This window comes from Gopherus flavomarginatus, chromosome 19 (genome assembly GCF_025201925.1).
Source record: "Gopherus flavomarginatus isolate rGopFla2 chromosome 19, rGopFla2.mat.asm, whole genome shotgun sequence".
NCBI lineage: Eukaryota > Metazoa > Chordata > Testudines > Testudinidae > Gopherus > Gopherus flavomarginatus.
In genome coordinates, this window is record NC_066635.1 from 2,911,208 (window position 1) to 2,932,640 (window position 21,433).

General features: G+C 49.0%; 1 protein-coding gene across 17 annotated transcripts in view; it reads left to right on the forward strand.

Moving 5' to 3' along the window:
- Window positions 1–21,433, forward strand: part of TSPOAP1 (TSPO associated protein 1) — a 161,570-nt gene that overhangs the window by 42,399 nt on the left and 97,738 nt on the right. For all 17 annotated transcript variants that reach the window (XR_007770337.1, XR_007770338.1, XM_050928880.1 and 14 more), the window contains one exon: window positions 2,275–2,544. Coding sequence is in view for 15 of the 17 variants with exons in the window: in XM_050928880.1 (XP_050784837.1) it covers window positions 2,275–2,544 (270 nt within the window). In the remaining 2 variants the exon portion in view is untranslated. The remainder of the gene's footprint in view (window positions 1–2,274; window positions 2,545–21,433) is intronic.

The window sequence follows — 21,433 nt, forward strand, 5'->3', positions numbered from 1 at the left end:
CACATCTGGCTCTGTTGATCTGTTTCCTTATTTCCTCGTGTGAGTATTGTAGTTTTGAGAATGCTTGGTGGAGATTTTGTAGATGTTGGTCTCTGTCTGAGGGGTTGGAGCAGATGTGGTTGTACCTCAGTGCTTGGCTGTAGACAAGGGATCATGTGATGTGCCCGGGATGGAAGCTGGAGGCATGAAGGTAGGCATAGCGGTCAGAAGGTTTTCGGTATAGGGTGATGTTAATGTGACCATCACTTATTTGCACTGTGGTGTCTAGGAAGTGGACCTCCCGTGTCGATTGGTCCAGGCTGAGGTTGATGGTGGGCTGGAAGCTGTTGAAATTGTGATGGAATTTTTCCGAAGTCTCCTTCCCATGGGCTAGATGGACCATTGGCCTTACCCAGTATGACTGTTCTTATGTTTTTAGTTTCTAACATTCACATTGAGTAAGTCAGACAGCCAGAATTGAAAGCAGACCCTTGCTTTGCAGGGAAAATAAGGATAATGAATGTAACCCTGACTCGCTCCCTACTGGGTGTTATCGTACATGCAGGAGTTCCCATAAGTGCAGGATACAGGAACTCCCTTAAGGTCACATCAACAGTGAGGTGACTGCATGGCTTCATGTGGTAGTGTTCTACCTAGGGGGAGCTGTTGTCGCATATTGACACAGGCGAATCTAAGAGTCACAGGCCTAGATTCACAAAAGTACATAGGTGACTATGTCTCAGTTTTAGGCTTCACTGTGATCCACAAAATTCTGCTGATCCCTGTAGGTGCCTAAACTCACTCAGCACCTACATTTTCAGGGTAAAAGTTCCCTTGGTGCCCATGTTTCAGCCTCTGGACATGCACACTGCTGCCTTGCTCTAGGTGTCTAAAGCCTATCTCCTGTCTATGCGCCAGAGCTGCACGGTAGATAGTTCATCTGCCTGTGTCCTGAGCTGGGAGGTGTGCTCAGAGGCTGCCTCCTGCATCAGGTTCCATTCAAAATCTGTCTGGAGGAGGTGGTGTTGCCCACCTTATAATTTCTTGCTCAGTGGTTAGAGGTGGGAGACCCAAGTTCAGTTTCTCCCAAGGCAGAGAAAGGAGTTAAACAGGGGTCTCCTACCATTCAGGAGTGTGTGCTAACCACTGGGCTATGGGCTATTCTGAGTGGGGCTCCCTCAGTCTCTTCCATTGAAGCTGTTTCACTGTGGATAAATAATGAAAGAGTCCTTGGAGCAGAGGAACTAGACTGTGGGTCTCTCTCCTCCCAGCTGGGTACGCTAACCACCAGACTACAGACTACAATCTCTCTTTGGCCCAATAACTCTTTAGGTATTTGTCCCAAGTGGAAAAGTGCCAACAGGAGAGATAGAGAGAGGGAGTCATTGAGTCAGAGAGACAGTGAGAGAGAGAATGACTCTGTTGGCTGGTAGTGAGGGCAAACTCCTCCCCCAGCTCCGGCAGGTGGGAGACCTAGTGCCCAGCCCTCCTGCTCCAATGACCCGAATTATTTATCCACAATGGAACAGCTTCAGCAGGAAAAATTTAGAGAGCCCCACATCAGAATATCATAAAGCTCAGTGGTTAAAGCATGATGCTGAGAGTTAGAAGACCCCTTGCTTGAGTCCTGTACCTCCCTCAGGCAGAGGAGGGACTTGTACCTTAGCCTCCCCCATCTCAGAGGAGTGCCAGGCTAATAATTATAAGGTGCATGATTGCACCTCCTCCTCTGGCTGTTTTGTGTAGGGTTGGGCACCTGCCTAAGTAATTCTAACAAGAAGTATGTTAGGCCCCTGAGCCACCCGACTCCAGGAGAGGATTTCTGGCTATGATTCAGTAGCAGAGATAGGCACTTCTGTGCAGCCTGGACTCAGGCATCTATCTCCACAAAGGAGTAGGACTTAGTCATAATTTCCCATTGGCTAGTTTAGGCAGCTTCCTGCCCAGGTGCTAGCTTTTGTGGATCGTATCCTTATGTGCCTGTCTCTCCCCATACATTGTATAGTGAGCCTGGGCACCTGACACAGGCTCTGTGAATCAGTGCGTTCTTGTGATTTTCTAGGTGCCCCAAAACTAGGCATGACATCGAAGTCCCTTTGTGAATCTAGGTCACAGTCATTTTCTTCCTCCTTCCATCATGTTGGTCCTAGTGGTTTGCAAACAGAGCAGGTGTGTTTGTGCCAGTCTGTTGTCTATGGAACAACACTTTGGTAATTCATGAAAAAACCCAGCAACCTCTATTTCCCATCCTTTCAATCACAGGGGCTACATCATGTTGTGTTTGCATTTCCTTAGGAGGGCCCTCATTGCCTGAACCTCCTAGACTTTGATCACCTGTTGCGGGAATCTCAGAAGGAAGTGTTACGGTTACAGAGACAGATTGCACTGAAGAATTTCAAGGAGTGTCTCCAGTCCTCTAAAACTGGTTCCAAAAGCTCTTCGTCAATTGCTGCCAATTGCTTGGGACCATCTGTGCCAACTCTAGATACCAGCATAAATTATTCATCTCTATCAAAGGGGGTGCAATTAGGAGATCCAACACTAGCAATGGAAGCACATAGGAAGGTGAGATATCTGGGTCAATGATCTGAAGTTTTTGCTAATTCATCAGTCAATTAATGAATGTTCTTACAGAACTTTGACCATTGTGTAATTGCTAAGATTATTATAGTTATTATCCTCTCTGCTAGAAATAGATATTACAGGTTTTCAAAATGACCTTTTAGATATTGAAAAACATCTATGAGTGTATGATAAAGTGTCAGATGTCATATAATGAAGAGAGAGGATGGTAAGTCTGGTTGCTATAGAAAGCCCAATAAACATATCCCAGAGTGAATTCTATGGCAGTAGGTCTCAACCAGGAGTGCGTGTACCCCAGGAGTACGCAGAGGTCTTCCAGGGGGCTCATCAACTCATCTAGATATTTGCCTAGTTTTACAACAGGCCACAGAAAAAGCACTAGCAAAGTCAGTGCAAGCTAAAATTTCATATGACTTGTTGATATTGCTCTATATACCATACAGTGAAATGTAAGTAAAATATTTATATTGCAATTGATTTATTTTATAAGTATATGGTAAAATGAGAAAGTAACCCATTTTTCAGTAATAGTGCGCGGTGCCACTTTTGTATTTTTATGTCTGATTTCGTAAGCAAGTAGTTTTTAAGTGAGGTGAAACTTGGGGGTACACAAGAGAAATCAGACTCCTGAAGAGGTATAGTAGTCTGGAAAGCTGAGAGCCGCTGTTCTATGGCATTCTTAAACCTTGCAAGGTGCCAGTGGTGTAGGTAGAGATAGGCCTAGGCCAATTCTTTTTGTGCTTTGATTTTGCAAAACTTCCATTCAAAGGCAGCATTTTATGTAACATTTTTCCGTTTGTGAAGTTGGGCAAAACATATGTCTCACATTCTGGAAGCCTCTGAAAACCGTATTGAAGCTGGATGAAATAGGGCAGCTGTGTGTGCGTGCGCACACGCGAAAACCTGCTATACAATAAACAGGTTAGTCTGACAAGACCTGTTTTCCATCAAACCATGTTGATTGGCATTAATTATATTACCTTCCTTTAATTCTTTATTGAGTCCTGTATCAGCTGTTCCGTTATGTTGATCAGGATTAATGTGTGACTGACAGGCCTATAATTACCCAGGTTATCCTGTTTAAATATTGGCACAATCTTAGCTTTCTTCCACTCCTTTGGAACTTGCACTGTGTTCCAAGACCTATTGAAAAGCCAGTAGGCTCCTTGGCCAGTTCTTAGAAAACTCTTGGATGCAAGTTATCTGGATCTGCTGATTTAAAAATGGCCAACTTTAGTAGCTGCTGTTTTACATCCTCATTAGTCACTGTTGGAATGGAAAGTATTTCATCATCATATGATGTGAATACATCACCTGGCTTTTTCCCTAATCCAGAACAGAACTATTTACGGAATACTTCTGCCTTTTCTGAATTATTGTTGAAAACTCTACCATTCCCACCTAGTAATGGACCAATACCACATTTAGGATTCTTTTTGTTCCAAATATAATTTAAAAACGCCTTCTTATCATCCTTAACACTGCTAGCATAGAGTTCACCTTGTGTCCTTTTGCTTCCCTTATCAGTTCTTTATAGTTCCAGGCTTCAGATTTATATTCATTACTAGCAACTTCCTCTTTCTTTCATTTGTTATATATTGTGTTTTATTTTATTTTTTATAGTGGCCTTTACCTCCCCTCAACCAGGTTGGTGTTTTTTAGCCAGTGTAGCCTTCTTCCTTGATTGTAGGATTGTGGCTTTTGTGGCATCTAGTAAAAAGTTCTTAAACAATTTCCAATTATCATTCACATTTTCTGTTTAAATTCTTTTCCCCAACGGATTTGGTCAAAATTGTTTTTAGCTTTGTGAAACTGGCCGTTTAAAGGATCAAGTAGATAGATAGATAGATTCATAGATTATAGATTCATAGACTCTAGGACTGGAAGGGACCTCGAGAGGTCATCGAGTCCAGGCCCCTGCCCTCATGGCAGGATCAAATGCTGTCTAGACCATCCCTGATAGACATTTCTCTAACCTACTCTTAAATATCTCCAGAGATGGAGATTCCACAACCTCCCTAGGCTGTTTATTCCAGTGTTTAACTACCCTGACAGTTAAGAAGTTTTTCCTAATGTCCAACCTAAACCTCCCTTGCTGTAGTTTAAGCCCATTGCTTCTTGTTCTATCCTTAGACGCTAAGATGAACAAGTTTTCTCCCTCCTCCTTATGACACCCTTTTAGATACCTGAAAACTGCTATCATGTCCCCTCTCAGTCATCTCTTTTCCAAACTAAACAAACCCAATTCTTTCAGCCTTCCTTCACAGGTCATGTTCTCAAGACCTTTAATCTTTCTTGTTGCTCTTCTCTGGACCCTCTCCAGTTTCTCCACATCTTTCTTGAAATGTGGTGCCCAGAACTGGACACAATACTCCAGTTGAGGCCTAACCAGGGCAGAGTAGAGCGGAAGAATGACTTCTCATGACTTGCTCACAACAAACCTGTTAATGCATCCCAGAATCACGTTTGCTTTTTTTGCAACAGCATCACACTGTTGACTCATATTTAGCTTGTGGTCCACTATAACCCCTAGATCCCTTTCTGCCATACTCCTTCCTAGACAGTCTCTTCCCATTCTGTATGTGTGAAACTGATTTTTCCTTCCTAAGTGGAGCACTTTGCATTTGTCTTTATTAAACTTCATCTGGTTTACCTCAGACCATTTCTCCAATTTGTCCTGATCGTTTTCAATTATGACCCTGTCCTCCAAAGCAGTTGCAATCCCTCCCAGTTTGGTATCATCTGCAAACTTAATAAGCGTACTTTCTATGCCAATTGTTGATGAAGATATTGAACAGAGCTGGTCCCAAAACAGACCCCTGCGGAACCCCACTTGTTATACCTTTCCAGCCGGATTGGGAACTATTAATAACTACTCTCTGAGTACGGTTATCCAGCCAGTTATGCACCCACCTTATAGTAGCCCCATCTAAATTGTATTTGTCTAGTTTATCGATAAGAACATCATGCAAGACCGTATCAAATGCCTTACTAAAGTCTAGGTATACCACATCCATGGCTTTTCCCTTATCCACAAGACTCGTTATCCTATCAAAGAAAGCTGTCAGATTGGTTTGACATGATTTCTTCTTTACAAATCCATGCTGGCTATTCCCTATCACTGTACCACCTTCCAAGTGTTTGCAGATGATTTCCTTAATTACTTGCTCTATTTTCTTGCCTGGTACAGAAGTTAAACTAACTGGTCTGTAGTTTCCTGGGTTGTTTTTATTTCCCTTTTTATAGATGGGCATTATATTTGCCCTTTTCCAGTCTTCTGGATCTCTCTCGTCTCCCATGATTTTCCAAAGATAATAGCTAGACGCCCAGATACCTCCTCTATTAGCTCCTTGAGTATTCTAGGATGCATTTCATCAGGCCCTGGTGACTTGCAGGCATCTAACTTTTCTAAGTGATTTTTAACTTGTTCTTTTTTTATTTTATCTTCTAAACCTACCCCCTTCCCATTAGCATTCACTTTGTTAGGCATTCCTTCAGACTTCTCGGTGAAGATCGAAACAAAGAAGTCATTAAGCATCTCTGCCATTTCCAAGTTTCCTGATACTGTTTCTCCCTCCTCACTGAGCAGTGGGCCTACCCTGTCCTTGGTCTTCCTCTTGCTTCTAATGTATTGATAAAGTCTTCTTGTTTCCCTTTATTCCCATAGCTAGTTTGAGCTCATTTTGTGCCTTTGCCTTTCTAATCTTGCCTCTGCATTCCTGTGCTGTTTGCCTATACTTATCCTTTGTAATCTATCCTAGTTTCCATTTTTTATATGACTCCTTTTTATTTTTTAGACCATGCAAGATCTTGTGGCTAAGCCAAGCTGGTCTTTTGCCACAATTTCTATCTTTCCTACCCAGCGGAATAGCTTGCTTTTGGGCCCTTAACAGTGTCCCTTTGAAAAACTGCCAACTCTCCTCAGTTGTTTTTCCCCTCAGACTTGATTTCCATGGGACCTTACCTATCAGCTCTCTGAGCTTACCAAAATCCGCCTTACTGAAATCCATTGTCTCTATTTTGCTATACTCCCTTCTACCCTTCCTTAGAATTGCAAACTCTATGATTTCATGATCACTTTCACCCAAGCTGCCTTCTATTTTCAAATTCTCAATGAGTTCCTCCCTGTTTGTTAAAATCAAGTCTAGAACAGCTTCCCCCCTAGTAGCTTTCTCAACCTTCTGAACTAAAAAGTTGTCTGCAATGCAGTCGAAGAACATATTGGATAGTCTGTGTCCCGCGGTGTTATTTTCCCAACATATATCTGGATAGTTGAAGTCCCCCATCACCACCAAATCTTGGGCTTTGGATGATTTTGTTAGTTGTTTAAAAAAAGCCTCTTCTACCTCTTCCGCCTGGTTAAGTGGCCTGTAGTAGACTCCTAGCACGACATCACCCTTGTTTTTTACCCCTTTTAGCCTAACTCAGAGACTTTCAACACTTCCATCTCCTATGTCCATCTCCACCTCAGTCCAAGTGTGTACATTATTAATATATAAGGCAAAACCTCCTCCCTTTTTCCCCGTCTGTCCTTCCTGAGCAAGCTGTTCCCATCCACACCAACATTCCAATCATGTGTATTATCCCACCAAGTTTCAGTGATGCCAACAATGTCATAGTTGTATTTATTTATTAGCACTTCCAGTTCTTCCTGCTTATTACCCATACTTCTCACATTTGTATATAGGCATCTAAGATACTGGTTTGATCTTGCCTCCCAGTTTTGCCCTGACCCTCCTTTCTCTCTGCCATTATAGCCCACGCTCTCTCTTGTTTCCGATCCATCTCCCAGGTCTCCATGTTCCCCACTTACCTGTGGACTTTGCTCACCTGTCCCTGTCGAACCTAGTTTAAAGCCCTTCTCACTAGGTTAGCCAGTCTGTGTGCAAATAGAGTCTTTCCCCTCCTCAAAAGCCTAGCAGTCCTTCCTCGAATAGCATCCTGTGGTCGAGGAAGCCAAAGTCCTCCTGGTGACACCATCTTCGCAGCCAGGCATTCACCTCCATGATGCATTTGTCTCTGCCCAGGCCCCTACCTTTGACAGGAAGAATCGAAGAGAATACTACCTGTGCTCCAAACTCCTTCACCCGTACTCCCAGAGCCCTGTAGTCGCTCTTGATCCGCTCAGTGTCACACCTCGCAGTATCATTTGTGCCCACATGGATGAGTAGCATGGGGTAGTAGTCAGAGGGCTGGATAATCTTTGACAATGCCTCTGTAACATTTCGGATACAGGCTCCCGGCAGGCAGCATACTTCCCGAGATGAAATGTCATGGCGACAGATGGGCGCCTCCATCCCCCTCAGCAGAGAGTCTCCGACCACCACCACCCTACGTTTCCTATTCGCAGTGGTGGCAGCAGACCTCCCAGCCTTAGGGGTATGAGGCTTCTCCTTTACTGTAGGGGGTGATTCCTTCTCTCCTGTATCAAGAAGAGCATAACGGTTACCTATTACCACGGCGGGAGGGTTCGGAGCAGGGGTGGAGCACTGGCCTCTGCCAGAAGTAACCAGCTGCCAGTGTCCAACCTGAGCCATCTCCTCCTCCACCGGTGCTGTGTCAGCAGTCCTGTGTAATGGGACAGCTACCTCAGCTGTCTCCACATGGACACTGTCCAGGAACTAGACTGGACTTTATTCTGTTTGCACATAACAATGTAATCAAGTTATGATCGCTTGCACCTAAGTCTTCACTAATTTTTAATTCTGCAATCAATTTCTTTTTCTCTCTCAAGATGAAGTCTAATATTGAATTCCCTCATGTTGGATGCAGCATTTTTTGAGTAAATTGTCATCTATAATTTTTAGTCATTAATCAATTTTAGCAGGGGCGGCTCTAGACATTTCGTTGCCCCAAGCACGGCGGCATGCCACAGGGGGTGCTATGCTGGCTGCCGGGAGGGTGGCAGGATGCTCCGGTGGACCTCCCGCAGGCATGCCTGCGGAGGGTCCTCTGGTCCCGCGGTCCGCTGGACCCGTGGCTTTGGTGCCTGTGGGAGGTCCACCAGAGCCGCGGGACCAGTGGACCCTCCACAGGCACGCCAACGGGAGGTCCACCGGAGCCACCTGCCGCCCTCCCGGCGGCTGACATAGTGCCTCCTGCGGCATGCCGCCCCAAGCATGTGCTTGGCTTACTGGGGCCTGGAGCCGCCCCTGAATTTTAGCCAGCGTGAGACCTCCAGCACATATCACTGAGACTGAAGTCCCCCATGATAACACTGTTTTCTCCCCTACACATTATAGATAGGTGCTTAAGGAGATTTTTATCCTATTCTCTAGTATGATTTGGTGGTCTGTAGCAGACTTCAACTACTGTTCCATCTTGTTCTTTATTTGTAAGGACTTCGATCCATAAGCATTCAAGATCATTTGTTTCCAAGTTGTCAGTGACTGGGAAACAGGTAATGCCATTTTTAACATGGAGTGTCTCTCCCCTGCCTCTTTTGGCTGCTCTGCAGAAGAGAACTGAATGTTTTATAATAGTAAAATATTGACTAACTTTTGCAGAGCAAACATTAAGACTGAGACTCTAAACATATTTTTGCCTCCCCGTAGACTCACAGTCCCCCAAAATTTCAAGCATCACACAAATGTACGCACACGCACATGTGCTCTCTTAATGTCTCAGAGACAGGTTGCTTCTCCCATAAAGGCTTTTTGCCACTTGCTGTCATGTGCTAGGACCATCTGTGCCAGTGATGGATAGCTGCTGAAATGACTATCAAATGAGGTGTAACGGCCTGACAATTTAGCTCAACAAATAAAAGCCAGTGAAATGGCCTAGTTCCTCCAGCTGTGTCTGTTCTCCCAAGCTGCCTCCTGGCCTCACCAGTGCCCCTGGGCAGCTCCTCAGCCTAGAGAATGCTTTATCCCTATTCTTGCCACTCTGTGTACTCTATTTCCCCATTCCCTTAGTGATGGCAGCCAGGACCCAGAAGGCAGGCTAAGGGAATTGCCTTTACCAAGTGTCCCAGAAGAAGTACTGTTTTCTCCCCAAATGCTTATCATAATGAGGTCATCTTCTCTTCAAGATGCACTACAGTGACTTCAGCTCACCCTACCTCTCCATTTGTGCTGTGTCTGCACTGCAGAGGATCATAGAATATCAGGGTTGGAAGGGACCTCAGGAGGTCATCTAGTCCAACCCCCTGCTCAAAGCAGGACAAATCCCCTGACAGATTTTTGCCCTAGATCCCTAAATCGCCCCCTCAAGGATTGAACTCACCACACTGGGTTTAAGCAGGCCAATGCTCAAACCACTGAGCTATCCCTCCCCCGCTACACTACTATAGTGCAGACACTTACTACAGTGATGGAAGGGACTGTCATCAATCCCCTGTCCGAGAGGTAGTCAGTGGAAGAATTCTTCTGTTGACCGAACTGCCTCTTTAGTGGAGGTTAGGTCGACCAAACTACATCACGCAGGGCGTGACGTTTTTCACAGCTCTGAGCAGTGTAGCTAGATCAAGCTGAGTTTTAGGTGTTGAGCAGACCTTCTGTAATTTGGACAACAATTTATGTAGAAGAAAGAGAAAGAATCAGACTGAAGCAAAGGAAGTGGTTGACATGGAGCCTTAGTTTGATACTCAGTGAGAGTGAGCTGGGGGCTGTCCCTTGGCTTGGTACCATGAAGTTACTGCCTTAGATTTCTCCTGCTCTGTGCTAAGCACACCCACCTCAGCCTGACACACCCGTCTTTATCCATCATAGCCCACATGTGTCTTTCAGATTCCTTTGATATGCCTGGCTGATTATCTCATAGGTAGTGCTCCCCGGGGCTGTCCCCAGATTCATTCACTATGTGGCTAACCTGTCTGTCTGTTTCACATTTGCATCTTACCACTCTCCATAAGATTCTCTACCTTGCTCTCTTCATGCCCACATTTGGAATGAGGGGCTAGGAGATGGTGGGATGGGGGAGAGTTGCATCCAAATTTGTCTGGAAAATGGAGTTTGCAGCTCTGCTAAGGGGGCAGCTTCTCTTCCTGGACATGTTCCTGTGGTGCCCCTGTGCAGCAGGGATCTCATTTCCTCTCCAGCCCTGCATGTCCTCTCTGCTGTTCCATTTTCCCTGGTGCATTTCCTAGGTCAAACACCTCTTCCACCTCCCCTCTTCCCAGTACTGCCACCTTCCCCCAAACACATTTTAAAAAGCCGTGGAAATACCCACACAAAGAAACTGGGTAACTTGAAATTAAAGTTGCTGAACTGGGTTTCCTATCACCACAGCCACTAAAGTCAGAGGACATTGCCAGCTACCCCCAGGGTTGGCTCCAGGCATCAGCGGAGGAAGCATGTGCCTGGGGTGGCACAGTCCAGGTGCCTTTTTTTTGCTTTGGCAGTCTGAGCGGCTTTTTTTTTTCCTTGGGGCGGCAAAAATGGTAGAGCCGGCCCTGGCTACCCCACCCCTCTACTCCTCCTGCCATGGCTCACCACTGTGGTCAGATGTTGGCTGTGTGTGTTTATTTAGTGTGCTGTCCCAGCTCTGCGCAGGTAGTGGAAATAGCAAACCTCAGTTAAACTGCCCAATAAATCCACGGACTCGGTTTTCCGTGAAGCTGCCTGGCCAGGTTTACTGTCGGCAAAGCACGGTAATAGCACCTGGCAGACTCTACGAGGATGCTAAGACATGGATGCCTGTGACAATGGACACAGCTCACTGAATGGCAGGACTTTCCATTCCCCCTCGGCTGGACAAAGATCCTCCTTCTGAGATACATCTTTATACCCCGCTACAAACAAGTTAGCACTGCCCCTCTGACATAGTTACTGCCCCGACATCACTAGTTATTACCCGTCTCCTTGTACACGTTGGTTTGATTAAAACATTTTTATTACGTACTGTCATCCTGACCTGATCTTTAGGAGGGGTCAGTGTGTTCCTGTTAACCTTGGGGAATGGTTTTGTACCATCCTTGATATGGGGATGTTCTGGTACCCCTGGGTATCGGGATGTGCTTGCGTGAGCACTCTGTGACTAGCACTGCTTAGGAATGTGTATTTCTGCAATATCAGCCCTGTTCTTGCCAGTCTGTGAGCAGGTCCTGCCTCGCACTAGGCCTCTGATACAAGGGCTTATGTCTCAGGCTTTCTTCCTATTACATTCCCCTGCTTTGTTTTTTTTATGGGGAGGATGTTTACAGAAAAGCATAATGCATGGACCGAAGATCGCCCAATGGACTAAACACTGTTACGTGGCCACCTTACTGTTCCATCCACACATTCATGCCCCATCTGTCCCTTAGTTTGCACATTCCCTTATACGACTGATGCACAGATTTTATTTTCTAATCTGTGTTGTCCGTTATGGTGGGCCTGGGAGTGTTAGGCCTGGGACTTTGAGGAACGTAGTTTTATGACTGAGCCTTGGAGGCACTACCAGATAATGAATACAGATGAACAATCTGGATATGATGTGTACATTTGTAGTGTATATGGGTATATATGTATACATGGGCAGCAGGCAGAGCCCTCCTTTGGGGAGGCTAACCCCTGGCTCTGCCCCTTCCACCCACACCCTCCCCATGGCCCCTGCCCCCTGTATGACCAGAGCCACAACACCCCCACCTGGAACACACACCCCCCTCCACCGGAACCCTGAGCGCTCTCTGCCTTGGCTGGAGATGCCCCAGGCTGGCCGCAGCCTGGAGTGTGCCCCCCACTCTGCTGGAGGAGCCCTGGGCTGACTGCAGCCCCGAGTGCCCCTCCCCTTTGGCTGGCAGAAGCCTCCGCTCCCTGGACCCAGCCCACCTAGGAGAAAAGCTTCTGTTACTTAGAAGATTCTTTTGATATGCCCCATGCAGGTTCCGGGGCAGCTGAGGCAGCATTATGAGACTCCGCTGCTGCCCTGGAACCTGCATGGGGCAAAATAAAACAAAAACTTAACCCCCAAACCCCGCAACGAGGGTCTGGTCGTGACCATGGCAGCGCCGGGGGAGGCAGCCTCCCCTGGCCTATTATACCTGCCGCCCATGTACGCATAGGATGTATGTGTATATGTGACACCCTCTTATCTTGAAGCATAACAATGTTTTTGAAATACAGTGCTGTAGTTTGGTGCTTTGGCTTTGGTGTTGCAGATAGCAACACATTCCTGTTAGGGCAACTGCAGTTATTAAGTGTATGATGATTGGTAGTAGGCTGAGTGTTCTGAAATACTGGGATAGGCATTGGTATAGCATGTCCCACAGTGCTATGTACGTGAGAAGTAAAACAAATCTGTAATCATGACATTACAACTGAGGCCTTTCTGTACCAATTAGTACAGAGCACAGAGTACTAACTAAAAACCAATCATCGTCGGACACCAACCCACAGCTCCACAGCAAACTTCCTTTCCACTCCACCCTACCCAACTCCTCCCAACGTGAATTCCAGATGCAGAATTTCCCAGACACAAACCAACCGTCCCAAACGTTATTCTCTCCAGGGAATGTGGCACAGTGTGGCTGAAGTGGGAGTCTGGGTTGTGTGACAGTAACTGCATGAGTGCAAGAGAAGATAGTAGGTTAACAATCATAAGGCGAGTGGCACTGCAAAGCGGGCCGGCCATTGAAGGGGGAAGTGGGCATTGTTGGGAAGGGTGGCAGTGCTGAATCCACGGACAACATTTCTGTAACTGAACTGGAGCAGGGCCAGGGGAATGGGCCGGGGTGGGGGGTATGCCCCTGACCCTTTGAGAAGTTCCCTTTGTTTTGTGTATTGGTGGGACACTGTCCTTGTCCTTTGTGCTCAGCCAGTGTGGCCACAGTGAGAGTCTGACAGAAGCAGAAACGGAGACAAGAGCCCATTCTCTGCCATTCCTACCCAAGCGAGCCGACCTCTGAGCTTGGCTGTGTTTGGAGAAGGTCCTGGGTGTGGAACAGGACCCACCTCTCCAGTACCAGGCCAGGGGGTGAGGGAACAGGCCACTGCTTCCTGGCATAGCTGGGGGGTCACATCCAGAACGTGTGGCCGGGTTTGGGGTTCCAGGCACAGCTGGGGGGGGTCACATCCAGAATGAGTGGCGGGGTTTGGGGTGCCAGGCACAGCTGGGGGGGGTCACATCCAGAACACATGCCTGGGGTTTGGGGTGCCAGGCACAGCTGGAGGGTCACATTCAGAGTGCATGGCTGGGTTTGGGGTGCTAGGCACAGCTGGGGGGGTCACATCCAGAACGCGTGGCCGGGTTTGGGGTTCCAGGCACAGCTGGGGGGGGTCACATCCAGAATGAGTGGCGGGCTTTGGGGTGCCAGGCACAGCTGGGGGGGGTCACATCCAGAACACGTGCCCGGGTTTGGGGTGCCAGGCACAGCTGGGGGGGTCACATCCAGAACGCGTGGCTGGGTTTGGGGTGCCAGGCACAGCTGGGGGAGGTCACATCCAGAACGCGCGGCTGGGTTTGGGGTGCCAGGCACAGCTGGGGGAGGTCACATCCAGAACGCGTGGCTGGGTTTGGGGTGCCAGGCACAGCTGGGGGAGGTCACATCCAGAACATGTGGCTGGGTTTGGGGTGCCAGGCACAGCTGGGGGAGGTCACATCCAGAACATGTGGCTGGGTTTGGGGTGCCAGGCACAGCTGGGGGGGTCACATCCAGAACGCGTGGCTGGGTTTGGGGCGCCAGGCACAGCTGGCGGGGGGTCACATCCAGAACGCGTGGCCGGGTTTGGGGCGCCAGGCACAGCTGGGGGAGGTCACATCCAGAACGCGTGGCCGGGTTTGGGGCGCCAGGCACAGCTGGGGGAGGTCACATCCAGAACGTGTGGCCGGGTTTGGGGTGCCAGGCACAGCTGGGGGAGGTCACATCCAGAACACGTGGCCGGGTTTGGGGTGCCAGGCACAGCTGGGGGAGGTCACATCCAGAACACGTGGCCGGGTTTGGGGTGCCAGGCACAGCTGGGGGGGTCACATCCAGAACGCGTGGCCGGGTTTGGGGTGCCAGGCACAGCTGGGGGGGGTCACATCCAGAACGCGTGGCCGAGTTTGGGGCGCCAGGCACAGCTGGCGGGGGGTCACATCCAGAACGCGTGGCCGAGTTTGGGGCGCCAGGCACAGCTGGCGGGGGGTCACATGCAGAACGCGTGGCCGGGTTTGGGGCGCCAGGCACAGCTGGGGGGGGGGTCACATCCAGAAAGTGTGGCCGGGTTTGGGGTGCCAGGCACAGCTGGGGGGGGTCACATCCAGAACGCGTGGCCGGGTTTGGGGCGCCAGGCACAGCTGGGGGGGGTCACATCCAGAACACGAGGCCGGGTTTGGGGTGCCAGGCACAGCTGGGGGGGGGGTCACATCCAGAAAGTGTGGCCGGGTTTGGGGTGCCAGGCACAGCTGGGGGGTCACATCCAGAACGCGTGGCCGGGTTTGGGGTGCCAGGCACAGCTGGGGGGGGTCACATCCAGATCGCGTGGCCGGGTTTGGGGCGCCAGGCACAGCTGGGGGGGGTCACATCCAGAACGCGTGGCCGGGTTTGGGGTGCCAGGCACAGCTGGGGGGGTCACATCCAGAACGAGTGTCTGGGTTTGGGGCGCCAGGCACAGCTGGGGGGGGTCACATCCAGAAAGTGTGGCCGGGTTTGGGGTGCCAGGCACAGCTGGGGGGGGGTCACATCCAGAAAGTGTGGCCGGGTTTGGGGCGCCAGGCACAGCTGGGGGGGGTCACATCCAGATCGCGTGGCCGGGTTTGGGGCGCCAGGCTGCGGCTCCCAGGCTACCCCGAGCGTGTGCGCTGGCGCCGGCCCCGGGGGTCGCTGCCTGCCCCGCAGGCCCGGCGCGCTCTGCTCCCCCCGCGCTCAGGCCGCTGCCGCCCAACACCTGCCGGCCGGCGGGGCCGCGCCCCCCCGCCGGGCCATGGTACGGTCCGCTCGTCCCGCCGCCCCCGCCCGCCCCGCCGGCTCCGGCCTCAGGTAGGCGGGGGCCCTCCCCAGGCGGGCTGGGGGCCGGGCTGGAGCAGGTGGTTCGTGGCCCGGCCCCGCTGCCGTAGGGCTGCGGCGAGCCTGGCAGCCGGACCGCGCGCTCAGCTCCGCCGCCGCGCTCCCTGGTACCGAAACAGCCTCGGCCGCCGGCTCCTCCCCGGGGCGGCGGGGCCCGTGAGGGGCAGTTCCGCCTCCCCCACCCGCGCCAGGCGTCACTGGCGCCTTGTGCCTGCACCAGGGGAGCCGCCAACGAGCCTCCCGCCTGAGCCCGCTGCCTCCCCGCAGGCTGCTGCACCGACCAGCGTCATTTCTCTTCGGAGGCCACTAGTGGCCCAGGTAGGTTTGTGTCTGATGGGACTAAAGGCCCCAGGCTAGGATGGATCTACCCATTCCCAGGCAAGCTGGGATCTCCTTGTCTGGACAGGCCAGAGATCCTAGTGTACTTTTTAAGGGAAAAAAAAATCCCATCTTGATTTAAAAATTGACCCTTGTTAAATTGTTCCAACGATTGATTCCTCTCACTGTTAAACATTTATGCCAGATTTCCTGTCTGAATTTGCCGAACTTCCAGCCATTGGACCATGTAGATATGTGGAAAAAGCGGATGTACTCAATGCTTTTTTTGCCTTGGTCTTCACAAGCACGGTCAGCTCCCAGACTGCTGCACGGGGAGAGTGACCAGACAGCAAGTGTAAAAAATCAAGATATGGGGTGAGGGGTAATAGGTGCCTATATAAGACAAAGCCCCAAATATCGGGACTGTCCCTATAAAATCAGAACATCGGGTCAGCCTAAGTTTGGAGAGAAAGTGAGCAGCTCTCAGCGATGAAAGAACAGGTTAAGGGCTATTTAGAAAAGCTGGACATGCACAAGTCCGTCAGGCTAGATGCAATGCTTCTGAGGGTGCTGAGGGCGTTGGCTGATATGGTTGCAGAAGCATTGACCATTATCTTTGAAAACTTGTGATGATCAGGGTTGGTCCCGGATGACTGGAATAAGGCTACTGTAGTGCCCGTCTTTTAAGAAGGGAAGAAGGAGAATCCAGGGAACTATAGACCGGTCAGCCTCACCTCAGTTCCCAGAAAAATCATGGAGCAGGTCCTCAAGGAATCCATTTTGAAGCACTTGGAGGAGAGGACGGTGATCAGGAGCTGTCAGCATGGTTTCACCAAGGGCAAGTCATACCTGAGCAACCTGATTGCCTTCTATGATGAGATAACTGGCTCTGTGGATGAGGGGAAAGCAGTGGACGTGTTATTCCTTGACTTTAGCAAAGCTTTTGATACAGTGTCCCACAGTATTCTTGCCAGCAAGTTAAAGAAGTATGGGCTGGATGAATGGACTATAAGGTGGATAGAAAGCTGTCTAGATCATCGGGCTCAACGGATAGTGATCAATGGCTCCCTGTCTATTTGGCAGCCGGTATCAAGCAGAGTGTCCTGAGGGTCGGTCCTGGGGCTGGTTTTGTTCAATATCTTCATTAATGATCTGGAGGATGGCGTGGATTGCACCCTCAGGAAGTTTGCAGATGACACTAAACTGGGGGGAGAGGTAGATACGCTGGAGGGTAGGCATAGGACCTAGAGTGGCCTAGACAAATTAGAGAATTGGGCCAAAAGAAATCTGATGAGGTTCACCAAGGACAAGTGCAGAGTACTTCACTTAGGACGGAAGAATCCCATGCACCGCTACAGACTAGGGACCAATTGGCTAAGCGACGGTTCTGCAGAAAAGGACCTTGGGATTACAGTGGATGAAAAGCTGGATATGAGTCAGCAGTGTGCCCTTGTTGCCAAGAATGCTAACTGCATATTGGGCTGCATTAGTAGAAGCGTTGCCAGCAGATCAAGGGAAGTGATTATTCCCCTTTATTTGGCACTGGTGAGGCCACATCTGGAGTATTGCGTCCATTTTTGGGCGCCTCCCACTACAGAAAAAGGATGTGGACAAACTGGAGAGACTACAGTGGAGGGTAATGAAAATGATTAGGGGGCTGGGGCACATGACTTTTGAGGAGAGATTGAGGGAACTGGGCTTATTTAGTCTGCAGAAAGGAAAAGTGAGGGGGGATTTGATAGCAGCCTTCAACTCCTGAAGGCTGGTTCCAAAGAGGATGGAGCTCAACTGTTCTCAGTGAGGGCAGATGACAGAACAAGGAGCAATGGTCTCAAGTTGCAGTGGGGGAGGTCTAGGTTGGATATTAGGAAACAATATTTCACTAGGAGGGTGGTGAAGCACTGGAATGGGTTCCCTAGGGAGGTGATGGAATCTCCATCCTTAGAGGTTTTTAAGGCCTGGCTTGCCAAAGTCTTGGCTGGGATGATTTAGTTGGGGTTGGTCCTGCTGTGAGCAGGGGGTTAGACTAGATGAGCTCTTGAGGTCTCTTCCAACCCTCATCTTCCCTGATTCTGTGTTCGACCTGTCTCTACTAGACTGGAGAGCCCAGTGTCAAATATTTGTTCCCTATGTAGGTATTTATAGACTGTGATTAAGTTGCCCCTTAGCATTCTGTTTGTTAGGCTAAATCAATTGAGCTCCTTTAGCCTATCAATATAAAGCAGGCTTTCTGATCCTTTAATCATTCTAGTGGCTCTTATCTGTACCCTGTTCAGTTTGTCAACATTCTCCTGGGATCGGGTTGCGACCTGCACGGAAGCAGATGTTGTTGCTGCAGATTTCAGCCCTATTTCAGCCACTGGTGAATGCCATTGCCATTAGTGCCCATTCAGCTAATGTGCTCTTGGGTGGTGCGGGGGGCAGGCAGGTATAGCACGTGTAAAACTAACCGGGAAAGGGGGTCGTGTAATGTCCTTAGAAGGTGTTTTGTCTGAGTAAATGTTACATCAGCTCCAATTTCTCACTTAAATGTTACCGCAGTTCCATTTGTTTAGTGATTTTATTTTATTTTGAGGTTTCCTTCCATTGCATCAGACAGCAAACAGTCTCCAGCAGAAATTCAGCTAAGTTGCTCAAGAAATCCAGCTAGACACAAACCGAAGTTGAGCTGTAGACGGCTACCTGAAAATTAACAAACTGTGAGGTGACAGTGTAAGCTGGAGACTCCAAGAGTAGCTGGAGGAGGGTGCAGAATCTGCAGTGTGCCAAACACTCTCCCCCAGCTACTGCTTGGAGTCAGAAAGATTAGTAAGTGTTACATGACTGTGAATGAAATGTTGTAAAGGCTGAAAGTATAACTGGGTTCAAAAAAGAAATGGGTAAGTTAATGGTAGATGGCTCCATCAATGGCTATTAGCCAGAATGGTCAGAGATGCAACCTCATGCTCCAAGTGTCCCTAAATCTCCCATCTGCCAGAAGCTGGGGCTAGATGGCAGGGGATAAATCACTCAAAATTGCCCCATTCTGTTCATTCCATCTGAAGCATCTTGTACTGGCCCCTTGTCAGCGTCAGTACACTGGACTAGCTGTTGCACTGGTCTGACCCAGCATGGCCGTTCTTGTGTTCTTACATACAAGATTGATTCAATGTTTAGAAAAACCTGTCGCACAATAAATACATTCAGTGCATTTAGTGTTTCCGTGGGATCGTTAAGATGGGACTGGATAACAGTGTAGAAGTACCTACATGGGGAGAAGATTTCTGATAAGAGAGAGCCTTAGTCTGGAAGACAAAGGCAGAATGAGATCCAGTGCTTGGAAGTGGAAGTAGACAAATTCAAACTAGAACTGAGGGGCACATTTTTAACAGTGAGGAGAATTAACCATTGGAACAGATTACCAAGGAATGTGGTGGAGTCGCTGTGTTTTAGAGCCTTTAAATCAATATTGGATGTCTTTCTAAAGCAGTGGTCTCCAACCTTTTTACGCACATGATCACTCTTTGAATTTAAGTGCAATCCAGGATCTGCCCTGCCCCTTCCCTGAAGCCCCGACTCACTCACTCCATCCCCACTTCCCTCCGTTGCTCACTATCCCCCACCCTCACTCACTTTCACCGGACTGGGGCAGGGGGTTGGGGTTCGGGATGGGGTGCAGACTCTGGGCTGGGACTGAGGGCTTTGGAGTGTGGGAGGGGGCTTCAGGTTGAGCCTGGGGCAAGGGGTTGGGGTGCAGGAGGGGCTGAGGGGTGCAAGCTCTGGGAGGGAGTTCAGGGGGGATCTCCAGGCTAGGGCAGATGGGGATATGGGGTATAGAGGGTGAATGGGGTACTGGCTCCAGGAGGGGGCTCAGGGCTGGAGTTGGGGTGCGGGCTTCTGCAGGGCAGCAGTTACCTGGGGCGGCTCCCGGTTGGCAGTGTAGTGGGGCTAAGGGAGGTTTTCTGCCTGCCCCAGCCTCATGCCACTCCTGGAAACGGCCAGCATGCCCCCGCAGCCCATGGGGGGGGCGGTGGGCAGGGGTCTCCGTGTGCTGCTCCTGCCTTCGAGCACCGCCTCTGCAGCTCCCATTGGCCGCAGTTCCACGTTTCCAGCTGCCCTGCTGCACCACCGGACTTTTAGCGGCCAGAAATCGTGATTGTCATAAACAGATAGCTAAGGGTTAATGTCTCTTTCACCTGAAGCACCTGACCAGAGGACCAATCAGGAAACCGGATTTTTTCAACTTTGGGTGGAGGGAATTTTGTGACTGAGGTCTTTGTCTGCCTGCCTGCTTTCTCTGAGCTTTGGAGAAGTAGTTCTACTTTCTAATTTTCTGTTTCTAAGTGTAAGGACAAAGAGATCAGATAGTAAGTTCTATGGTTTCTTTTCTTTGGTATTTGCATGAATATAAGTGCTGGAGTGCTTTGATTTGTATTCTTTTTGAATAAGGCTGTTTATTCAATATTCTTTTAAGCAATTGACCTGTATTGTATCATCTTAATACAGAGAGAACATTTGTATGTATTTTTCTTTCTTTTTATATAAAGCTTTCTTTTAAGACCGGTTGAAGTTTTTCTTTACTTCAGGGAAATTGAGTCTGTACTCACCAGGGAATTGGTGGGAGGAAGAAATCGGGGAGATCTGTGTGTTGGATTGCTAGCCTGATTTTGCATTCCCTCTGGGGGAATAGGAAAGTACTTTTTGTTTCCAGGATTGGGAACAGAGAGGGGGAGTCTCTCTGTGTAGTTTCACAGAGCTTGTGTCTGTGTATCTCTCCAGGAGCACCTGGAGGGGGGAAGGGAAAAAGGATTATTTCCCTTTGTTGTGAGACTCAAGGGATTTGGGTCTTGGGGTCCCCAGGGAAGGTTTTTCAGAGGGACCAGAGTGCCCCAAAACACTCTAATTTTTTGGGTGGTGGCAGCAGGTACCAGGTCCAAGCTGGTAACTAAGCTTGGAGGTTTTCATGCTAACCCCCATATTTTGGACGCTAAGGTCCAAATCTGGGACTAAGGTTATTACAGTGATCAACTGGGAGAGTCTCTAGGATCGAGCAGTCGATCGTGATCGACTGGTTGGTGACCGCTGTTCTAAAGGATATGCGGTAGCTTAGACACAAATTATAGGCTTGATGCAGGAATCACAAGGTCTCTTCCCTGGGTTACACAGGATGTCTGCTAAGAGCTGATCATAATGCCCCATTTTAAAATGTAGCCCTAACTATGCGGTGGCTCTGTGGTGTTTCCATAATTATCTATTATACTTGACAGTGTGGTGTGAGCTGGTGGTGGTTCCACCATCAAGGGAATAGACATAGAGCTCCTAACCTGACTTCTTTAAGGTTCTTTCCTCAGGGCTTGTTTATTAGTCACCAAACTGACACAAAAAGCAAATCAACTGAAACACGGGGAATCATTTCCCAAGGCTTCCTGCTCTTTAGCTAGTCAGGAGGAGAGAAAGCACAGCTTACTCCTTAAATGCAGCTATGTGACAGGAGGCTTAAAAATGAAGTGGAAAGGAGATCACATTCTGTATTAAATTCTGTAGCTATTTAGAGTCAATTTCCATAGCACGGTATTAGTTTTATCCATATTAAATTATATGGGATTTTTCCGTGATGGTAACTCAGTGAAAAAAGGTCAAACCTTGGCTGGGACAGAATGGATGAATGGA